The sequence below is a fragment of the Anolis carolinensis genome, chromosome 6 (genome assembly GCF_035594765.1).
Source record: "Anolis carolinensis isolate JA03-04 chromosome 6, rAnoCar3.1.pri, whole genome shotgun sequence".
In the NCBI taxonomy this organism is placed as follows: Eukaryota; Metazoa; Chordata; class Lepidosauria; order Squamata; family Dactyloidae; genus Anolis; species Anolis carolinensis.
In genome coordinates, this window is record NC_085846.1 from 31912841 (window position 1) to 31932623 (window position 19783).

Below are 19783 nucleotides of genomic sequence, written 5' to 3' on the forward strand. Positions count from 1 at the left end.
AGTCCCCAAAGTAGAAGGTCCTAGCCTTCAGATCCAAATCCCAGAACGAACTATACCATTGCTGATGTGGACATGATTAAGACCACAGTTAAAGCCCCATCTTCCCATCCCGAAGTACAAATTGAATTACAATACTCCATATAATAGTCCCTCAATTTGTGGCATATTTATTAAATACCCAAATTATTAAGAATTCACAGCGAGGTTCAGAAGAAACAAAGCAAATGGAACAGTTTCTGGGAAAGCAAATATTGATTTTGCATAATTTCTTGCAGTTGTCTGTTCCCTCGCTGGGAAGCATAATTCTTCATATCAGAATACATTAGGAAATGTCCATAGTTTCAAAAGGACATCAGTTGCATGCACCAATACCGCTCCCTAGTGAACCTACAGAGATGTTGTTGCTTAAATCCCTTTTCCTCCATTGCTTTAGGCTTTTTCTCACAGTGCAGACAACCACTTTAAAGAGTTCGGCACTGGCTAGATGCCAAGAGATCTCTCTAATCTCCAGTGAAAGAAATTATTGAACCATTCCCCAGATGACTTAACATATCACTTGGCAATAAAATTACCAGCTATCTTTCATGTTTGCTGATCTGGATTTAAAAATGTCAATCAAAGTATAAATGGCTGATGTCAGCAAGACAATGGGAATGGGATGCAATTAGAGATCAAATAGTAGCTCTGTCCTTATGTAGAGAATGTTAAGGACAGCAATGTAAAGGGGCTTTGGCTGGATATACACTGCCATATAATCCAGTTACAGATTCTATATCAGCATTTCTCAACTTGGGGGTTGGGACCCCTGGAGGGGTCGCCAGGGGGGTGTCAGAGGGGTTGCCAAAGACCATCAGAAAATATATATAATGTCAATGTCTATTTTTGCCAAACTCCACCAGTGTTCACATTTGGGTATGTTGAGTATTTGTGCCAAGTTTGGTCCAGATCCATCATTGTTTGAGTCCATAGTGCTCTCTGGATGTAGGTGAACTATAACTCCAAAACTCATTGTCAATGCCCACCAAACCCTTCCAGTATTTTCTGTTGGTCATGGGAGTTCTGTGGGCCAAGTTTAGTTCAATTCCATTATTGGTGGAGTTCTGAATGCTCTTTGATTGTAAGTGAACTATAAATCCCAGCAACTACAACTCCCAAATGACAAAATCAATCCCCTCCCCAACCCCACCAGTGTTCAAATTTGGGTGTATCAGGTATTTGTACCAAATTTTCTCCAGTGAATGAAAATGCAGCCTGCATCTCAGATATTTACATTACAATTCATAACAGTAGCAAAATTATAGTTATGAAGTAGCAACAAAAATAATTTTATGGTTGGGGGTCACCACAACATGAGGAACTGTATTAAGGGGTTATGGCATTAGGAAGGTTGAGAACCACTGCTCTAGATTAACTGCTTTGAACTGAATTATATGAATCTACACTGCCATATAATACAGTTCAATGAAGTTAATCTGAACTCAGATACTAGATTACATGGCAGTGTAGATGGGGCCTTATACTCATCCCCACTATGTCACATCATGCCAGTAAGTTAAACAAATGGATACTGTTGTCTTCTACAGTCAATCTTTTTAGGAACATTCAGCACTGCACATTTTAACAAGAATCCTTATTTTAGGAGGTTTCCATTCACAACTAACATTGAGAAACAGGGTGTTGAAATGTCTCACCCTTAGGTTTAAAACACATTTGATATTGAATGGTGCAACAAAAAGGACACACAAGGAAATTATTGCCAAGACACTTCGCAATACTAAGAAACATTATAATTCAGAATTTTTCTGCTACTCTTACACTGAAAGATAGTCACAGCAATAATGTGACTGTCTGCCTGCCTGTCTGGCTGTTCCAAGATTGTGAAACCAAGTCACCTGAAACTTGGCAAAGTTATTTAGGGGACCCTAAGGGCGAGTATCTGAGGATTACTTTGCTTTTAAAAATATGCATTCATTAACGTTTGTTAATTAAAACTGGTCTATAGCCTGCAGTATCGTTTTAAGCCACTAGGTGCCAAATCCTCCATCAGAAGAAGGTCTGGAAGGTTCATTCTCTTGCAAAGCCTTTGGGCATCTCTGCAGCAAGGTACCTAAGCTCTGGACATTTGAAAAATTGGTGGTTTCTGATACCTGATAAGTGGAAGTGAGGAGAGCTAGAAGAAACGACCAGGGAGAAAGAAAAACATTGGGGTAGAGAATAAAAACCAGAATTAAAGAAAAAGGGCATTGGGAAAAACGGCTAGAGGGCTTCTAACTGGTACAGGATGGATGAGCTGAGTTGAAAAGAGAGAAAGACTAGCATGAATAACAGAGAGAAGAAGATGTTTCTGGAGTATAATAACTAGTTTCTAATTGAGGAGAACTGGTATTTCTGCTAGTTGTAAAAACCGAAACCTCTTGGCTTCAATTTTAAGATATAATTAATTCTTGGATTTCACTATTTGACACAATAAAATCAAGCAAATTGCAGTCACATTGTAATATAAAGGTTTAACAAGATGGGCCTTTCTATTTAAAGTTTCCAGTTGTGCCGTTTGTTAAAAAAATCTCATATTTACAAAGACATTCTACATGGCCACGCCTAATATGGAAGAAATTTAAGGCTGGATCTGCACTGCCAAGTAATGCAGTATAAACTGAATGATATGGTCAGTGTAGATCCATATAATGCAGTTCAGACTGCATTATTTGGCAGTGTAAATTCAGTCTAAGAAGTCAAGGTAAAGATTTTCTCCTGACATTAAGTCTAGTCGTGTCCGACATGGACTGATGCTCATCTCCATTTCTAAGCTGAAGAGCTGGCATTGTCTGTAGACACCTCCAAGGTCATGTGGCCGGCATGACTGCATGGAGCACTGTTACCTTCCCACCGGAGTGGTACCTATTGATCTACTCACATTTGCATGTTTTCGAACTGCTAGGTTGGCAAAAGCTGGGGCTAATAGTGGGAGCTCACCCCGCTCCCCAGATTTGAACCACCGATCTTTCGGTCAGAAAGTTTCGCAGCTCAGCAATTTAAGCCTCTGCGCCACTGGGGCCTCCCTGGTGTGCAACTTGTAGCAAAACAAGAGTCTTTGTTGAGGGGGAGGGTGTTAAATAAGAGTGAGCCTGGTGTATGGTGGTTTGAGTAGTAGATTACAACTCTAGAGATCAGGGTTCTGATCCCTGCTCGGCCATGGAAACCCACAGAGTGACTTTGAGCAAATCACACTCTTTCCACCTGAAAGAAAGGCAAGGGGAAGCTCTCTCTGAACAAATATTACCAAGAATCCCTGGGATAGAAGTTTTAGTCATTAGAAACAACTTGAAGGCACATTGTAATAATAAAATAAATAATGAACAACCAACTGTTAACAATGTTTTCTCAGTGGTTGATAAAACCACAGGCAAAACAATAACATCATAGTACAACATAGACAAAACAATTATATTATAGCAGCATTCCAAAAAAGAGTCATAAGCAATGGTAAGAGCAAGAATTACAATAGCTACAAAAGGGAAGATTTATAAAGGTTTCACCTTAAGGTAATGAAAACAGCATTCACAGCAAGTGAAACTCTTGGGCAAGGGTCCCCAAACTCCTTCAGCTCTCCTGGATTTTCCATGGTATGCTGTGCTTGAAAATGGTGGTTATTTAAAATCATTATTTTATATTGTCTTTCCAGAGCAATATAAATGCAGGACCTGAATAACTTAAAAGCACTAGATCCCATCTGATCTTGGAAGCTAAGCTGGACCAGCCCTGATTAGTGCTTGGATGGGTACTACCCATCCAGGTGCTGTAAATATTTCAGAGGGAAGAACTAGCAAAACTTACCTCTAAGCATTCCTTCCCTACAAAAACCCTATGAAATGAATAGGATCACAATAAGTCAGCAGGTGATTTGAAGGCATGCACACATAACAAATTAGTTGGCACAACTTCTATTGAATCTTGGAATTAGTTGTTTAGGTGCACTTCCCGACGTTACAACCAACAACTGTTACAGTTGTACTATTTCTAATTGTTTTCACTACCATGACTCAGTGCTATGGGTGTATTTTGAATTTTCTACCAGAAAGGCAACATTGAATGGCTAATTTGAGGGAGGGGACATTTACAACAAGCATTTTGTCCTTGAATTAAGACAGTACAGCACAAAACCTATTGAAATGAAGCATTTCCAGCTCATGAATACCATAGAGTTACACTAGAGCAGTGGTTCTCAACCTGGGGTCCACAGATGTTTTTGGCCTACAACTCCCAGAAATCCCAGCCAGTTTACCAGCTGTTAGGATTTCTGGGAGTTGAAGGCCAAAAACATCTGAGAACCACTGCACTAGAGGATCTAGAAAATGCTTAGGAAGGACATGCTTTGTCAGATGTGAATTAGGTAAACTGCAGAGAAGTATTCCCGTGGATACAGTGGTCATATATTCATATATATATTCCCTGTTTGCGGGGAAAAAATTTTTAAATACTCTTTATTATAATTTTACAATAATTAAAACCAGAAAGTATATATAAAGGGAAAAAAAGAAAGTATAAAAGTTGGGTGAAGAAAACTAGATTAAAAGGGGGGGGGGAGAAAAGATGTGCACAAAAATACTAAATAGATAAAAGTAGAAAGTAGTAAGAAAGATCTGGTTTCATTTTGCATTGACTTCCTGGGATTCTTCTGTAGGGTTCCTCTCCTTTTCCTTCGTCCATTTCTGCTTCTTGACTTTTTCTTCTCCTGACTTCTTCCTATGTTCCTGAGTCCTTGGGTCTTGTCTTTATCTTCTTTACTTTTTATTTATTTCCTAATTTTCTCCTCTCTATTGTATTCTAATGTTCCTTATCTTTATACTTTATTTACAAATTTAGATTTTGAGTTTATATTAATGTTTTGTAATTTTTCCTTTTTAAATATTCTGATACTCTACTCCAATCTGTTTCCTTCATTGGTGTGCCTCTACTTTTAGATAGTAGGAAGGTAAGCCTATCCATGTTTCTTATGTCTTGAACTTTGTTCAATCACATCTCTTCATCTGGGATCTCTTGCTGCAAAATTTTAACAGTATGGCAGTGGAAGTGCAATCTACAATGAAATAAATTGGCCCCCAGACCCTCTGAAGTTACTCTCTCTTGACTTAGGTGGCCTAAACTATGATCTTGATTTTGACTCAAATAAGAGTTCTCCAATTCTCTCTAATGTCCTCTTAATACCTGGAGCTCCACACTTCCTTGCCCCCCCTTACAAGTGTCTTAAAAATGTTCCTGTTCCATAGCCCAAACATTTTTAATTCCTCCCAGAAGTCTCACTGTGAAAGCAATCCTGAACCTGAAAGCACCTGGACTCATTAATATTTACTTCAAAAATACATAGAACATGGGGGAGGGGAGATGACTAATAATCTGAGTTACAAGCAAAAACTATTAAAACTACAGCTAATAAAAAAACCAATTAAATGGTCAAACAAGTTTTAAGTCCAGCCAATATTAATTGGCTAGACCTACAACTCTGCATTTTTTGGAATTCACACTAATGATCCATTACTACAATTGCAAATGACCCTTAAAACCCATCTTAAAAGGCAGCCTGCCATAGCAACCAAAGAATTGGTGAGCAAGACCCTGAAGGATGACATATCCATCCCACTCCCACCAGTGAGCTGTAGAAAGACAAAAAGTTTAAACTGGACCTTCCAAGGGTCCCTGCCACTGCTTGTTGGGTGTTGCGGAGTTAGATTGCGAACTGGATCATAGCCACACTCTCAGGTACTAGTTTAAAAGGCAGTTTTTGAAAAGCAGCTTAAAAAATGATAGAAGTACATATACTATTCCAAAGCAACCAAGAAAAGACATTCTGCACCAGGGCAAGACATTTGAATTAGGGAACTGAGATCACTCTTGGCAAAATGAAGCAGAGGGTCCCCAAACAAAGCAAAACTGAAATTCATTCCATCTTGATGTAAGTGAAGCATATCATATTACCATACAATGTGGCTGAACTCACGAAGGTGGTAAAACCCAGGATTTAAAATGACCTAAATTCATCCCAATCCCAGCAGAAATAATATTCAAAAACGGAACCTTTTTCGGATAGTCAAACAAGCACTATATGCTACTATTATTTTAGCATGTGAATAAACAGTGGGAGTTTACATGGTAAGCAAGAGATTTGCCCCAGGAATGAAGAGTATTGTGCCTGGAGTCTGAGGGAATGGGAGGAGGGGGAGGAGGAGAATTACTCATCTACAATTATTACAATACCATAATGAATTTTTAACACTGTTCCACCCTGCTCCGCCCTCAGCATAACCAAAACCCTCAGGGCACCAAACTGCAAATGGACACAGTATTAGCCTAAATTATGGTGGGGGAAGGGAGAGTCACTCAGGTATAGGTTAGATCTGCTACATAGTCAAAAAAATATTTTGCCACAGGTAGGAGGCATTGCAAAAGCAACACGCTAGTGATCTGATATAAAAGGAAGGGAAAACTTCCCTGTTAACACACTGACTGCCTAGCCTTTGTCTCTGCCTACGTTTTGACTCTCCCTGCTGCAATTTAACAACCCTCACCACTGGGTTATAATGTCTCTCAGGATCTCTACCGCATCCAGGAGAATCTCTCCCATTGCCGGAGGTAATGGTGGCATCAAGTTATTGGGCAGTGGAGGAAGCGGCATGCATGGCTATGGAGGGGGTTCTCTGGCAGCACTTGGCAGTGGCTGTGGGGGAAGTGTTTGTGGTGGCTTTGGAGGAGCGGGCTTTGGAAGTGGAGGTGGGTATGGGAGTGGAGTGAGCTTTAGTAGCAGAGGATCTGGCTTTGGTGGAGGGTCTGGCTTTGGTGGAGGGTCTGGCTTCGGTGGAGGGTCTGGCTTTGGTGGAGAAGCTGGCTTTGGTAGTGCTTCTATGTCAGGTGCCAACTATGGAGGAAACTATCGCCCCAGTTCCGCTATGGTCTCAAGTAGTGGCTTTGGAACTGGTGACAGTATCTTTTTGGCTGGTGCTGAAAAAGAAACCATGCAGAACCTTAACAACCGCCTGGCAAACTATTTGGAAAAGGTGCGCTCTCTGGAAGAAGCCAATGCCGAACTTGAGGTGAAAATTCGCCATTGGTATGAAAAAAATGGACCAGGAGCTCCCGGAGTTGTCCGTGACTACACAAAGTATCATCAAATCATTGAAGATCTTCGCAATAAGGTAAGAAAATGAAAAACTTCAAAAGGATTGTTTGTGGCCTTTGGACAGAAACTTGTTCTGAGTAAAGCCAGGCAGCAAATGGAACCCATAGAAGGTATGCAGTCTTTCACAGCTCCCATTCACTTCAGTCATGTGAAAATGATATCAGGAATGAAATAACATTTCTCTTCCTTTCTTTTTTGATTTTTAAACATATACTCCATTCTGAAAATTTCTCCCCAGCCAGGGTGGAAATATTTTCAGATTTTAAAAAGTAAAACATGGGAGGTATCAAAATGACCAACCTCCCCCATCCAAACCAGGGCTTTCGTTGTTTGCCTTGTCAAAGTCCATGTTTCAGTCCCTGTATATTCATTCATATGTGTGGCATTGGTAAATGACTCTTTCCTTTTCTTAGACTTCTTGGCTTTAATGCTTTTATAGCAAGGAAGTAAAATCCTGTCTTTTCAATGGTGGGAATAGCTGCATTTATTGAATTTGACTGGTGCACACATGCACTTCTGTCTACTTTTGAAGAATTTACTTATACTCAGAAATGTTTTCATATTCAAGCTTGAAATGTTTAAACAAATAAATACAGAAACCAGTCAACAATAAAGATTGCCTCATACTACAAAATCTCAAGATTTTGGAATCCATTATATATAACCAATACCAAATAAGTTGACATTTTCGTCATTGCCTATATTGAAATTTGTGTATAAAGAATATGATTTTCTGTACTTTTAATTTCTTTCTATAATTTATCACTCTCATTTCTCTGTAGTTCACATGGCAGATAATGTGTATCTCAATTATGCATATGAGCCAGTAGAACGTATCCAGTGGAGTCCAATAAAATGTGCAAAACTGCCCAATATGATTTGGACAGGAAATCTCAGACAGTGAAGAATTTCTCTTTCTTGAGATGAATAGCCCCAATTCACACTTGAATTGTGAGGTTAATGGAAGCAAACTGTCTTAAATTCAAATTTGTTAAGTTCAAAATACAGTAGAGTCTCATTAATCCAAGCTAAACGGGCCGGCAGAAGCTTGGATAAGCGAATATCTTGGATTATAAGGACTGTTCAAGGAAAAGCCTATTAAACATCAAATTAGGTTATGATTTTACAAATTAAGCACCAAAACTTCATGTTATACAACAAATTTGACAGAAAAAGTAGTTCAATACGCAGTAATGTTATGTTGTAATTACTGTATTTACGAATTTAGCACCAAAATATCACGATATATTGGAAACATTGACTACAAAAATGGCTTGGATTATCCAGAGGCTTGGACAAGCGAGGCTTGGATTAGTGAGACTCTACTGTATAGGAGTATAGTGTCTAGATCCAGGGAAATCATGCTACCTCTCTATTCTGCCTTGGTCAGACCACACCTGGAATACTGTGTCCAATTCTGGGCACCGTAATTTAAGGGAGATGTTGACAAGTTGGAATGTGTCCAGAGGAGAATGACTAAAATGTTCAAGGGTCTGAAGAAAAAGCCCTATGAGGAGCGGCTTAAAGAGCTGGGCATGTTTAGCCTGCAGAAGAGAAGACCGAGAGGAGACATGATAGCCATGTATAAATATGTGAGGGGAAGTCATAGGGAGGAGGGAGGGAGCTTGTTTTCTGCTGCCCTGGAGACTAGGACGCGGAACAATGGCTTCAAACTACAGCAAAAAAGATTCCACCTGAACATTAGGAAGAACTTCCTAACTGAGAGCTGTTCGGCAATGGAACTCTCTGCCCCGGAGTGTGGTGGCGGCTCCTTCTTTAGAGGCTTTTAAACAGAGTTTGGGTGGCCATCTGTCGTACTGATAGTTATTCTTAATTTAAATTTAACCATGCTTTCACCAATTTATAGATCACAATAATGACAAGTCATTTTTCAACTACATTTGTTGAAAAATTGCTCTAAAATCCATTTTTGTTGCCTTTTCATCATATTCTAAATGTTTGAGGTAAGGAAAGTATAAGAAAGTATAAGAAAGTGCAGTGTTTATTAGAAGAAGAAGAAACAAGAGTGCAATCTTATATCCAATTCCTGGGAGACAACCCACTGAATAAACTCAATGGTATTTTTCCTTCTCTTTAATGTTCCTCTGATTGTAACCCGATTATGCACAAATTTATCTGCCGTTAGTTTGGAAATGGAACTGTGCCACTGAACAAATATTGCTCTCTTCTTTTTATGTTTTCACTTCAGATTGTCAATACGACAATTGACAACGCCAATGTAGTGTTACAGATTGACAATGCCAGACTTGCTGCTGATGATTTCCGCCTCAAGTAAGTAAACACAATACTTTTTGCTTTAAAAGTTGTGGACTATAATTTTCTAGTCTGCTCCATCCCCGAACACTTACTTCCAGCAACATGAGAGTCAGTATGATTAAGTTCCAAAAGTGCAAATGAGAGCATGAAATCTAAATCCCATGTATAAGTAATATATTCCTCCTTTTATATGCTATTGCTGAAACCAGACATTGTCATATGTAGAACAGACCTAATGAAATTATGACATTCAATTGGTTTCCATGAATCTTATTGATTTTTACTTCATTCCTTCCTACTTCCTTTTATCCACATGCAGCCTGTAAAATATCTCTCTTGAAAGCTGGGAACCCTTCTAAATAATTTGAGTTTGGCTCAGAAAGATTTTGAAGAATTAGCAAATTACTCGATATTAGGCTTGTATCTTAAGATAAGGAATCTCATAAAAAGTAATATTTCCCATCTCCTTCTCCCCCTAAGTAGCTCCATTCTGTGGTGGCTAATGGTTCCATATTAGTAGGACAGAGCATATGCACTTGATTTCAAGCTGAGCTTTAAAAGACATATAAGATGTTGAGCCCTATTCCAAAAACATATTCAACACTTTGGATAGCTCTTTTAATGCATGGACTAAACCTCAAATTAAATTCATTAATATGAAAGCAACCAGCCCACTACTGCCTCCCTAATAACATAGGGAAGCAGTGATGGGCTGACAGCTTTAATATTGTTTTCCATACTGGCTCTTAAAGAGCATGGAAGGTTGCAAAGAGTTGGATGCAAAGGGTAGAAAAGCTCCTTTTTTTAGACTGCAACTCCCTAAGTATACTACAGCCAACATGCCCATACTATGTTTGCAATGAGATTCTAGAAGTTATAGTCTGAAAAGCTAACTTATCAAACCTCTGGCTTGAGGAGGTAAGAAGCTTTTCTTCTATGAATTTGATTAAAATAGTTTACCTTCAGATACGAGCCAATGTTCTGAATGTGCCAAGCGCTTCCTGATTTCAGTTTTGACCTTTCGTTTCTTGTCTTAACAAATCATTCAAGTGATTCATTTTCTTTTCATATTTTCACATATTGCCTTTCAGATTTGAAAATGAGCTCTTCCTCCGTCAGAGTGTTGAATCTGACATTAATGGTCTGCGCAGAGTGCTTGATGAACTAACCATGAACCGTTCTGACCTGGAAGCCCAGCTTGAAAACCTTACAGAGGAACTGGCGTACCTGAAGAAGAATCATGAGGAGGTAAAGATCTTCCCTTTTGCAAAAATAATTTTCTAGGTGCTCCAGACGATTTAGTGGTACACCTCCACTGGAAGTTATCATAGAGTCATGTTGGAGGACGTAGCAAATTTGTAGAGAGAATACCTCTCTGGAAATTTTTAAAGTCCTTCAGGATAAGTCTATGGTCACTTTTGGCAGAAATTATTCATTTTAATACAGTTCACTATTATCCACAGTTTCTTGTTTCTATTGTTAGTTCAGAAATATATTCTCCACAGATACAGAGGTCAAATCAGTTGAGTAAGTAGGTAAGAGATAAGCAGAGAATAGTGGAAAAACTTTTTGACACATCATCATCAACAATGTAGCCATTAATAAAGTTCATTTATATGTCTAGCATAAGTGATAATGCCATGAAATCAAACTGCACCATTGTATAAAAAGCATAATAAATTTTATATGGTAGTTCTTCCACACACCTTCTATTCCTGATCAGAAGTGCTATATCATTAGAAGAAAAAATACCCAAGGCAATTGAAGGATATTATGCATCCCTATTAGAGGCTCCAGATGACTATCTCTCTAAATTAAAGTGTCTGGATTGTGCCATAAATAGATTTAATGATTAATCTATCTATGGCTATCTGTGTGGTCCAGTATTATTACGAAAGATATGTGGGATTGGGCACTGTAGTTTTGGCTGGGCTTCCCACAAATATCTGCATGCAATTCACCTTATACTTTCAGCCTCTAAGATAAAACTGGCAAATCCAGACTAAAGTGGAAATAGGTGCAGCTGAATTCACCCTTTATTCTTTGGAGAGCTCTGCTTTGCCTAGAGCTTTAATGCCTAGTAGATACCCCTGAGCCCTGCAGAGATAATGGATCTGTTCCAGAGATTTCCAGCCCTAAAGCTAGCGAGTTAATTAGATGCAGATTGTTTTCTCTGTTGTATTTTCACTGGGAACACTTCCAACAAATATAATAGTAAGAATAATGGTCTAAAGAAACCTATCTGAAAATCCCATTTCATTAGAGAAACATTAAAAGACTAATCATGAATACAAGAATCTCTATTGGTCTATAAGGAAAAAATCCAGTCAATTAAATATTTAGCATATCAGCCTACAAATCTGTGAGTACAAGGTTTTGAGCTCTCCAGATCACTTCATTTGGCAAGAACATTGAGAAAAGTGATTAAAAGTGAGTGAAGAAGTTGGAAACGGGCAAGTCTGGTATCAAAGGCATGAAAATACACAGTGTTTTATTTAGTGAAACATTCTACTTGATAAGCACGAATAAATCTTGAAAACTTATACTCACAATTTTATATACTGAAGTCATTAAAAGTTGACTGATTTTGGAAAGAAAACAATGAGGTGATGATATTACTGATGCTGGAAACATCTTCTGGCAAGTACAATAATTCTATGTGATTCTCAAACAGTTCCATCACAACATTCTTTCCCAAACAGTTTTTAAACGGCATTAATATGCCAAAAATCTAGGTGATTACTTATTAGCATCTTAAGAACTACTTATTTATATATAGAAAGCTGCTAAGTCTCAGAATTGCCTTGCAGCTGTTTCCCAAATTGAAGATATGCAAGAACAAGCTATGATATATCAATAATGAGTGTAGCTCTGTAATATATTCAGAGGAATGGTTTCATTGTTACTATAGTTCACAGGCTCCAGAGAGAATCTAAAAAACTCGGATACCTGGGCTTTGGACTAAGCTCAGATACAAATAAAGGAAAAAACCAAGAGAAAGCAAGGGAGAGCAGATCTAGTTCTAGATGCAAATGAGAAATTTCTTTTGGGCCAGATTTGTGATCCTTCTAGCTAGATTAGATCCAATAGCTGGATCCTTCCTTCCCTTGAATTAGAGACATCAGGATGATTTTTCATTAATTTGTTTTCCATTTACTTTCTCAGGAAATTAACATGCTGAAGAGTAACAGCACAGGTGATGTCACTGTGGAGATGAATGCAGCTCCAGGGATAGACTTGACTAAGCTACTGAACGACATGAGAGCACAATATGAAGACCTTGCAGAACAGAACCGCAGAGAGGCTGAAGAACAATTCCACAAAATGGTGAGAGGGACTATGTAAAGACTTGCCATGCAGTGCATACACTTGTAACCTCCGTTCCTACTATGCAGAACACATTAGACAAGAAACGGAATAGACTCTGTTCCTTTACATTGGCTAGTGAATCAACCTGCCTTATCAATTTTCAGAGTTAAGGTTTACACAAATCTACCTTGGGAGAAAAAATAACTTGTATTGAACTCAGTGGACATGTACAGGGAAGAAGCATGTGTAGCATTTGTACTGTAAGTCTGCTATCTTATACACACGTATCTGTGAGTAAACCGCATTGAACATAATGATATTTACTTTTGGCTGTGTCTGGGATTTACAAACCGATTATCAGTATTGTTCCATTACTCAGGTGGAGGCCACAAGGGGGCGCTAGACTGAGAAGGATAGTCCCATTTTAGGGGGGGGGGCTTGAAGGACTCAAACCATTTCCCCGATTTTCCTGCTATTCCCCCACCCATGTCGCTGTCCTCGAAACAACCTTTGTTTATGATATGAGAAAGGTGGTGGTGGGGAAATAACCAGAGAAAATAGGGGAAATGGTTTCCCCCTTCAACCCCACCATAAAATGGACTATCCTACTCTGTCTAGGTCCCCTTTTGGGATCCGTCCGAATAATGAAAAGTACCTTATTCTCTAATATACTAATGTATTTGTTGCTCTTTTCCTACAATAAAGAGAAGCAGATAAACATCTGGATTTACTATATTGAACTGATTTTGCATTTTATTCTTCAATCTGTCCTCCACATTTACAGGTTTAACTTTTGCAAATTTGATTATTTGCAATGTTGATTAATATGCTCACTTTTGAAATCTCTAAAGTCCTTCAGTGAGCCTCTATGGTCAATGTCAACCGGAAACTGACCATACAGTCATGCAGGAGGGCCTAGAGATTCTTAGAGAGACCATTTCTTTAAGCATTTGTAGGTTCTCCAATATGATTATTTAGTAGAGTTGCACCAGAGGACCTAGAAATTCCTAGAAAAAATAAAATAATAATAATAATAATAATAATAATAATAATAATAATAATAATAACTTTATTCTTATACCCCGCCCCATCTCCCCGAAGGAACTCGGGGCGGCTTACATGGGGCCATGCCCAGACATAACAATATAAAAGCACACAATGCAATAAAACAAATCAACAACAAACAATAGAAAAGAACTTATTTGTGTTTTTTTCCACTTTCATGGGGTTACTGCCCCACTAACCCCAGCTGATATAGAGGACCAACAGTATACTCTATTTCAGATATGCCTGTCGATTTCTAATAATCTCTGAGCAGTTTGCAAATTTTCTAAATCATTCACTAGATATATATAATAGATCTATAAAAACTGCTGAAATAGATGCATTTTAGGATTACACAACAAAATAAATTAGTCTCAAGGGGGATGCATTTCATAATCAATACAGAAGAATCCACACTGTGCCTTATTTAACTTTGAATCATAGAACAGTTTTTTTCACTGGAAACTTTAAAAGGTGAGAAAGAACATACTAAAAGTATGGAATTCTTGGATCCAAGCTTCAGAGAAATATTATTTGGTTTTGCCAGTTCCAGGTTTTTTGCTCTCAGCCCATTCTTAGATTATAGTGATTTAAAGCCATTGTTGATACATTTTGTCTGTTGTACTGGATAATATAGATCTGTATCTAAGACCTACATGACAGCAGCTCAATTAAGACTAAAAAGAATTTATTTATTTATTTATTTCCTTGCTTGTTCCTTGGTTGAGTTACATTGTATTGATTTTATTTTTATCCATAGAGCCAACCGCTACAGCAACAGATCTATGATGATGCCGGTGCAGTAAGCTCAGCCAGGAATGAGTTAATCGAGCTCAAGCGCTCCTTCCAGTCATTAGAAATTGAACTACAGTCCCTTTTGGCTAAGGTTTGTTCTTTGCTCTACTTTCTCTGAAAGAATTATATCAGAAGCAACATTTGAACAGGAGGTTGTTTTGTAAAGTATGTGTATGTGTGTGAAAGTCAATGAGGAGGTATAGGGCTCCAACTGCAAGCACAGGTAGTGCTAATCCTAAAGCAAACATTCCTGTAGGCCCCCAGTCTGGTTAAGAATAAATGACTACAAGAAGGAAAAGCAGAAGGACTTTTCAATAGAAAGCACCTGAGCAACAAACTAAGCAAGCAGGCAGGCCCCCAGTTCCAAGTATTCATTCCCTGCTACAAAACATACAAAATTCTGCATCTAATTGGCAATTTTCAGGGATATGTGTATATACAAACTATGTATATTGATTGGTCTTGGAACAAACATGTCATCTTCAATTTGTTTCTCTCATCAACAGAAAGCCTCTTTGGAAGGTACCTTAACAGAAACTGAAGCCAACTACAGCAGTCAGCTTCACCAGTTACAGCTTCAAGTCAGCAACCTGGAGGAGCAGCTACAGCAAATCCGGTCTGAAACAGAATGCCAAAATTCAGAGTACCAACAACTTTTGGGCATCAAGACCCGACTGGAAATGGAAATTGAAACGTACAGGCGCCTGCTAGATGGGGAAAAGTAAGTAAATGTCTAAATCAGTGGTTCTCAACCTGGGGTCTCCAGATGTTTTTGGCCTACAACTCCCAGAAATCCCAGCCACTTTACCAGCTGTTATGATTTCTGGAAGTTGAAGGCCAAAATCATCTGGGGACCTCAGGTTGAGAGCCACTGTTCTACATCTGCATATGCATGTGGCAAATCCTCCTAAGAAAACCAGTCCCCTTCAAGAATGTGGCCTTGAGCCTCCTGTCTCTGTTCTGCCGCCCTGAATACCCTTCAGGGTAAGATATAAATGCAGTAAATGAATAAATAAATTAGCGAGGCCCAGGACCTGCCTGGCTGAGCAATTTAAAGCCCCCCCCCCCCCTAATCTACAAACCCCAAGGCTGTTTGATATGCTTGACACAATAGCCCTAACAAAGAATATGTAGAGAAACTAATTTCAAGCTGAAATCTTAAAGATGCTAACTACAGCAAGGGTAGGAGTCATGTACATTTGGCCCTCCACATTTGTGGGTTTAGCTTTTGCGGATTTGATTATTCATGGATTTGATTTCTCTAGGAATTTCTAAGTACCCTTCTGGCAGTTAACCATAGATTTGAGCTAGAAGACTTAGAAATTGCTCGAAAGAACACTTCTCTAGACATTTGTAGGTCCTCCAGCATGATCAACCTCTGGAGGACCTAGAGATTCCTAGAAAGTTATTTTCTCAGATAAATAAGATAGAGGTTTTTATCACAAGATGGTCAGCATCAGTGGACTTCATTCTGATATATTAGTTTAGCCCATAAACAATTTTTTCTACCAATACTTTTTCTGTTTTAATTTTGTTGAATTTTAGTTTTATCATTTCTGTTTACCTTGGGCAACATACTAATGACATTTGATTTAGTTGTCATAGTGGCTGTTGTATATTCACTTCAAATACATTATTTGTGACAACAGCAGCAAAGAATCAGTCAAAACTATGACCCACATGATGTAACATCTTCCTTTAAAGTTGTTCTCTTTTTACTTTTTAAAGAATTCCATCACCATTGCAATGGAATTAATAGTTACTATTTTATTCTTTTCCAACAGTTTCCACTCCTATGATACAAAAGTCCACATGAGAGGTAAGTATAATGTAATTGTTTCCCAACAAATTCATTGCAATCCAGCCTTTGTTTTGCTTTTAAAACATTCAACACAAAAACACTATTCCATCCAGTCTACCATAAGGCAAACACAATATAGTAATCCCTCCCAAGCCATTACAGATTTTAGATGGATTGGTAATTGAATCTAAATTTGCCCCTCCACTGTTAATGTTGAATCTTACCTAAAATTGTCAGTGAGATAGTGACTTCCAGGAAAGGTGTGTGTCATAACCCCACCAACCATCCACTATCTACACATCTGGAAACCTTTGGTCACATACAATGTTGTGTTAGACTTGTGAAGCAGCCTGGTGCAATGGTTTCGGCATTGGATTATGACTCTGGAGACCAGGGATCAAATCCTTGTTTAGCCATGGAAACTCAGTGAGTGACCTTGGGCAAGTCACATTCTCTCAGCCTATAAGGAAGGCAAAGGCAAGCCCCCCTTTGAAAGAAAACCCCATGATAAGCCACAAACAACAAGAAGTAGTTAGGTGTAAAGACACTATAACTTAGGCAAAGACATTCTTCTTTAAGGTGACTTTTAATCTGTAAACAGAGGAGCTTTTTATTAGGACACTTTTCTTCTCCTTTTAAAAAACTTTTGTTTGTTTTCAAAATAATGTATATTGTTTTGTGACTATTTTATTTAGCTTTCAATTTATTGTGTGCCTTTTTAACTGACTGCCTCTGAGAGCTGCCTTGAGTCTCACACTGGAATAAAAGTGGCATACAAATAATGTTCAATAACTAAGTAATTCATAACTGTTTCATATTCATATTTTCAATTACGGCTCTATTGTCAGAACTGCAGCTGACCCTGAAACCCACCTTAAAAGCCCGTCAAACACACAAAGCAGATATCTGTGCTGCTGACAAGCAGGGCTCAACAAAATGACATGACCAACACAAAGAGTTCAATACTGGAAGGAACAAAAGCAGGGGCGTTCCTTGTTGTTGTTTATTCGTTCAGTCGCTTACGACTCTTCGTGACCTCATGGACCAGCCCACGCCAGAGCTTCCTGTCAGCTGTCACCCCCCCCCCCCCAGTTTCTTCAAAGTAAAGCCAGTCACTTCAAGAATACAATCCATCCAACTTGCCCTTGGTCAGCCCCTCTTCCTTTTTCCTTCCATTTTCCCCAGTATCATTATCTTCTCCAAGCTTTCCTGTCTTCTCATTATGTGGACAAAGTTCTTCATCTTTGCCTCTAATATCCTTCCCTCCAGTGAGCAGTTGGGCATTATTTCCTGGAGTATAGACTAGTTGGATCTTCTTGCGGTCCAAGGCACTCTTAAAATTTTCCTCCAATACCACAGTTCAAAAACATCTATCTTCCTTCGCTCAGCCTTCCTTGTGGCAGTACAGATATAACAGTGTAGATGGGGCCTAACAGGCTTTTAAGGTAGCTTTCAAGGACTGGATGAGAAGTTACTACATCATATCTGCATGGTTGATGGAGGATCTCAGCCTGTAATAGATCTACAACCCCCAATCATCTAGAATTATGTTCTGTAAGCACAATACTATATGCAGTAAGAATCATTCCACTAGAAACAAGCGCTAGTAGTATTACTAATAAATAACATTGACCCTAACATTTTTTCTTCACCAGAACCCTCCAAAACTAGGGTGGTTAAAACCATTGTGGAAGAAGTGGTGGATGGCAAAGTAGTCTCCTCTCAAGTGAAATCAGTTGAAGAAAGAGCAACAAAGTGAATTGCATGAAAAACAGCAAGGGAGAACTCTTCTACCACACCAGCATGAGAGAAGCCAAGCAGAAGAGAACTTCCTGGAACCAGAATCAATTGCAAACTTCGCAGCTTCTTGCAAATAAGGATCTAGCGATGAAAAAAAATCTCACACATTATACTTTCTTCTAACTTTACAGCAATGTATTCTTGTAGTGGTACTGAAAGCTACATTTGTTTCTACTGCAATGCAATAAACTTTTGTGGTGCTGCAATTTATATTTGCCTTTGTGTGTTATATATTTTCTATTCATCCTTTATGACTTGCTAATAAAAATAAAATACTGAAGCAAAAGCTTGGTGATTACATTAGCATTGCTGAAATGCTGCTGATTGAAATTAATTATTATTCTGATTCCTACTACAGTATTATTTATAGTTACTGTTTTATTGATCTAACTGGATTTTAGTTCATTTTAACCCCTGAGATAAAGAGTCAGGAGAAAGTGACAGGACTGAACAAAGTTGCTAATATGGGATTTTTTTTCATTAGTAACCAAAGAACAAAGTAAAAGTATAGGTAGGTAAGATATCTCTGTCAGTCAGGAGCAAAGAAGAAAAACAGCAACAATTAAGAGAAGCGGGCAATAAAAAATCTATTGTAAATAAGTTGAAAAGGACTACTAAGAACCATGACTTAAGAGTAAAACCTCAGAAAGATGTATGTAAATTTAGAACCTCTTCCTAGATATTAAATTTTGATAAACATTAGCACTATTGCCACTGTTCTAGGTTTAGGAGATGGGATGACAATATTTTTCCCCTATAAAGCAATTCATTGGAATCTAGCGTCTAATTTAGTTCAGCCGTACTGCTAAGGAGTTAGATAATCGCACTACACTCTTTGTAAGAATATCGGCACATGGTATTGAATTACTATGGTTTTCACAGAATACTTCCCCAATTTTTCCACATAGCCAAAGGTGATGCTCTGAAATATAATCTAAACATCATTCACAGTAATATTTATCTCATTATGGCTATGAGACATTAGCGAGGACATCACAGGTTTTCTTACCAACAGGTAACAATGGTTAATGAATTACAGAAAATCAAGTTTCCAGTCCTGTACATGATATTATGTATCACAACAACAATGTGGCAGAAGTTAATTATGATTACAATGTACAATTGGTTTTCCTGCAATTTGGGCCAGCCCTAAGCACACTTATAATGAAACAAAATCCTACAGATTCATAAGAAGAAAGCTGTGAGCACCCAGTGATCTGGAATGAAGCTGCTGTAGTCCAGCCTGTGCTTGTGTCTGATGTGTCTGACGTCAATGAAGTTTCTGGGCCTGTGTCTGATTGCAATGGGGATAATGGTATGGACAGGCTTGCCTTAGAGCCAGATGTTTCTGCAGAACAGAGACAGGAGGCTCAAGGCCACATTCCTGAAAGGGACTGGTTTTCTGAGGGGTCAACGTTGGTGATTCAAGCCAGTCATGCCAAGTTCATGCTCTAGGTTTTAGCTTCATGGTTCCTGTCCTGCCAAGTTCCTGTTCTTTGATTCCAAGTGTGTTTTAGTTTCATGGTTCCAGTTTATCAAGTTCATGCCTAGACTGCCTTGTGTTTATGGATTTTATAACCTTGTGC

General features: G+C 38.5%; 1 protein-coding gene and 1 long non-coding RNA gene across 2 annotated transcripts in view; one reads left to right on the plus strand and one right to left on the minus strand.

Annotated features, from left to right (window-relative positions):
- The window catches only part of LOC107983005 (uncharacterized), a 118936-nt gene that overhangs the window by 63043 nt on the left and 36110 nt on the right, over window positions 1-19783 (minus strand). The gene's annotated exons all lie outside the window — the stretch shown is intronic.
- LOC100552076 (keratin, type I cytoskeletal 24) lies at window positions 6500-18407 on the plus strand. Its single transcript, XM_008113384.3, has 8 exons — window positions 6500-7187; window positions 9381-9463; window positions 10540-10696; window positions 12614-12775; window positions 14562-14687; window positions 15103-15317; window positions 16381-16415; window positions 18053-18407. Exons 1-8 carry the CDS (start codon window positions 6576-6578, stop codon window positions 18154-18156), a joined length of 1494 nt encoding a protein of 497 aa, XP_008111591.2. The 5' UTR covers window positions 6500-6575; the 3' UTR covers window positions 18157-18407.